The sequence below is a fragment of the Alexandromys fortis genome, unplaced genomic scaffold, assembly GCF_014885135.2.
Source record: "Alexandromys fortis isolate MF-2015 unplaced genomic scaffold, M_Fortis_MF-2015_v1.1 scaffold_127, whole genome shotgun sequence".
In the NCBI taxonomy this organism is placed as follows: Eukaryota; Metazoa; Chordata; class Mammalia; order Rodentia; family Cricetidae; genus Alexandromys; species Alexandromys fortis.
In genome coordinates, this window is record NW_026068006.1 from 1,301,465 (window position 1) to 1,303,767 (window position 2,303).

Consider the following 2,303-nt stretch of genomic DNA (forward strand, 5'->3'; position numbering starts at 1 on the left):
TGACAAAGGCATGAGGAATTTTATACAGAACCAAATGTAGTTTAATACACAAAAGAAAGTGCTTAGTGCAACCCATTTTCTTAAAAATAAATCTGTAAAATAATGTTTCAGTAGCGGGGGGAAAACTTTTTCACCCCCCCCCTTGATTGGGCGACTAGCGGGATAGATTTGAAGAAGTCCATCCCACCCCCGCACGCGCGCCCCCCATTCTTTCCAGACAGAGCAGTTGTAAATGCGAGGCTGAGTCCGCCCCGAGAGCCTTAGGGCACCTTCCTCTTTGCTGTGTGTGTGTGTGTGTGTGTGTGTGTGTGTGTGTGTGTATGTGCGCGCGCGCGCGTGTCTAGCTCTCTCTTTCCCTCAGTCTGTGCCTCTGTATGTGTGTGTGTGAGTGTGTGTGTGTGTGACAGGGAGAGAGAGAGAGAGCGCGCGAGAGGAGAGCGAGAGAGCGAGCTGCGAGCTGTGCTGCCGCCGCCGCTGCCCTTTGATCCCGACATTAGTGTTAGGGGCTCGGAGACACAGCGCGCGGCCATAGACACCGCCGCACCGGCGCTCATTTATTTATACCTCCCATCACACGCGAGCACAGGACACACACACACTCACACCTATTAGATCCGTTTCCATTGAAGAATATTACGCTCGGGGACAAGCCAGGTGCACGACCAAAAAATTAAAAAAAAAAAAAGAAAAAGAAAAAAAGAAAGAAAGAAAGGAAAGAAAAGAAGAAAACCCCTCTTCTGGCTCCAGGAAACAAGCTTCAACCCATTGCACACACCGGAGAGAAGGGGTTTCCCCCTGCCCGCCCCCCAACTACCTCCCCGCTCCTGCCAGTGTCTGCCTGTCTGCCCCCACGGGGGTTTATTTGATCTCACATTAACCGAGGAGGAGAATGTGAGAAAAGGGGGAAAATGCCCAGGAGGAAGCAGGAGCAGCCCAAGCGCCTTCCCTCACGTAAGTCATCCCTTCTCCACCTCCTCTCGTGCCATTTTCTCGCCCTCCCTCTCCTCTTTCCCCTCCGCAGCCTCCGCCGTTGTTTTCTGCATTAGTTTAGGGTTACAGAGGTGAAACTGACAAAGACACAGCCCGGGTTACTCCTCGTTTAGGTCTATGCCGAGGCAGCCATGTTGGTGATGATCAGCCCCGTGCCCTTTCTATTCTCTCTCTCTTTTTCTTTCTTTCTCTCGCCCCCCTCTTTTTCCTTGAGATCGGGCTTTTTTACCCCTTTCCCTCCCCCTCCTCACTCCGGGTTGCGGGGGAGGGGGCGAGAGGAGGAAGGAGGGGAGTAGTGTGGATGCCGGGTTTTTGTCGCGGGTGGGGGGAGGTGGGAGAGGTTGCAATCTTGAAAAAAGAAATTCTGTGTGGATCCCGGTGCCCGAGGGTGCGGGGTCGGGGCGCGCGCCGGGCCGGGGCCGTGACATGGCGATTGGGGGTGTTGGGGCGAGGGCGCGGGGCCGCCAGCCGGGCTGGGGACCGGAGAGGTCGGTCTCCGGCTAAAGGTTGCGCCGGGGTGGGTCGGCCGCGGAGCCGCGGGCGGCTGGAGCTGGAGGCGGAGGTGGAGGCGGCGGCGGAGGGGGAGCCGGGGGCGGCCGAGGAGGGTGTGGGGGCGCCGGGGGGCGCGGGCGGCCGATGGGGGGGGGCGAGGCCGGGCAGCAGAGCGGATGTGGGGTGCGGGAGCCGCGCCGAGGCTGAGGCGAGGCAGCCAGGGCGGCGCGCGGCGCGCGAGGTCCCTGCAGAGCCGAGGGGAGGGCGGAGCAGGGCTCCCGGCCGCAATAAAATGCGGGGTCAGGCGGAGCAGACGGAGCCGGGGCGACTCGGGCTCGTAGACCCCCCTCCCTGGCCAGCCCGAGCAGAGTCCGAGACTAAAGTGCATCCCAGCCCTCCTGGCCGTAGCCACACACGCCAACTGGAGACTCGCGCCGGGCTGCGCGGCCGGGTCCCCGTCCCCTCCTCCACCCGCGCCTCGGGTCCCTCTGCGCCGCCCTCCCGCTTTTCTTTGCGAGACTCTTAACTTTTCCCCCACTCCCTCTCGGGCTCCCCCCTCGTCCCCCCAAGCTCTCTCTCCGCTCGGAGTGTTCCGAGATGCTGCTGAAGCTAAAAGTGAAGGAGAAAGAAGCAACTAAAAATATCCCCCCGGGGCCGCCCGGCTCCTTGAATGCAGGGGAGAGGGGGCAGGGGAGAAGGCGTGGGGCGGGGTGGCGGGAGGAGGGGACGCGGGAGGCGCCGGAGGGAGGGGTCGGGGGAGACGGAGGGTCAGTTTCTCCTCTTTCCCCCCCCCCCCCCCCCCCCCCCCCCCCCCCCCCCCC

The 2,303-nt window shown here is 61.7% G+C and overlaps 1 protein-coding gene across 1 annotated transcript in view; it reads left to right on the forward strand.

The window, feature by feature from the left end:
* The first annotated feature begins 356 nt into the window (after positions 1 to 356).
* The window catches only part of Znf827 (zinc finger protein 827), a 183,397-nt gene continuing 181,450 nt past the window's right edge, over positions 357 to 2,303 (forward strand). Inside the window, exon 1 of the mRNA XM_050161498.1 lies at positions 357 to 951. Within this exon, the coding sequence (XP_050017455.1) occupies positions 909 to 951 (43 nt within the window). The 5' untranslated portion in view covers positions 357 to 908. The remainder of the gene's footprint in view (positions 952 to 2,303) is intronic.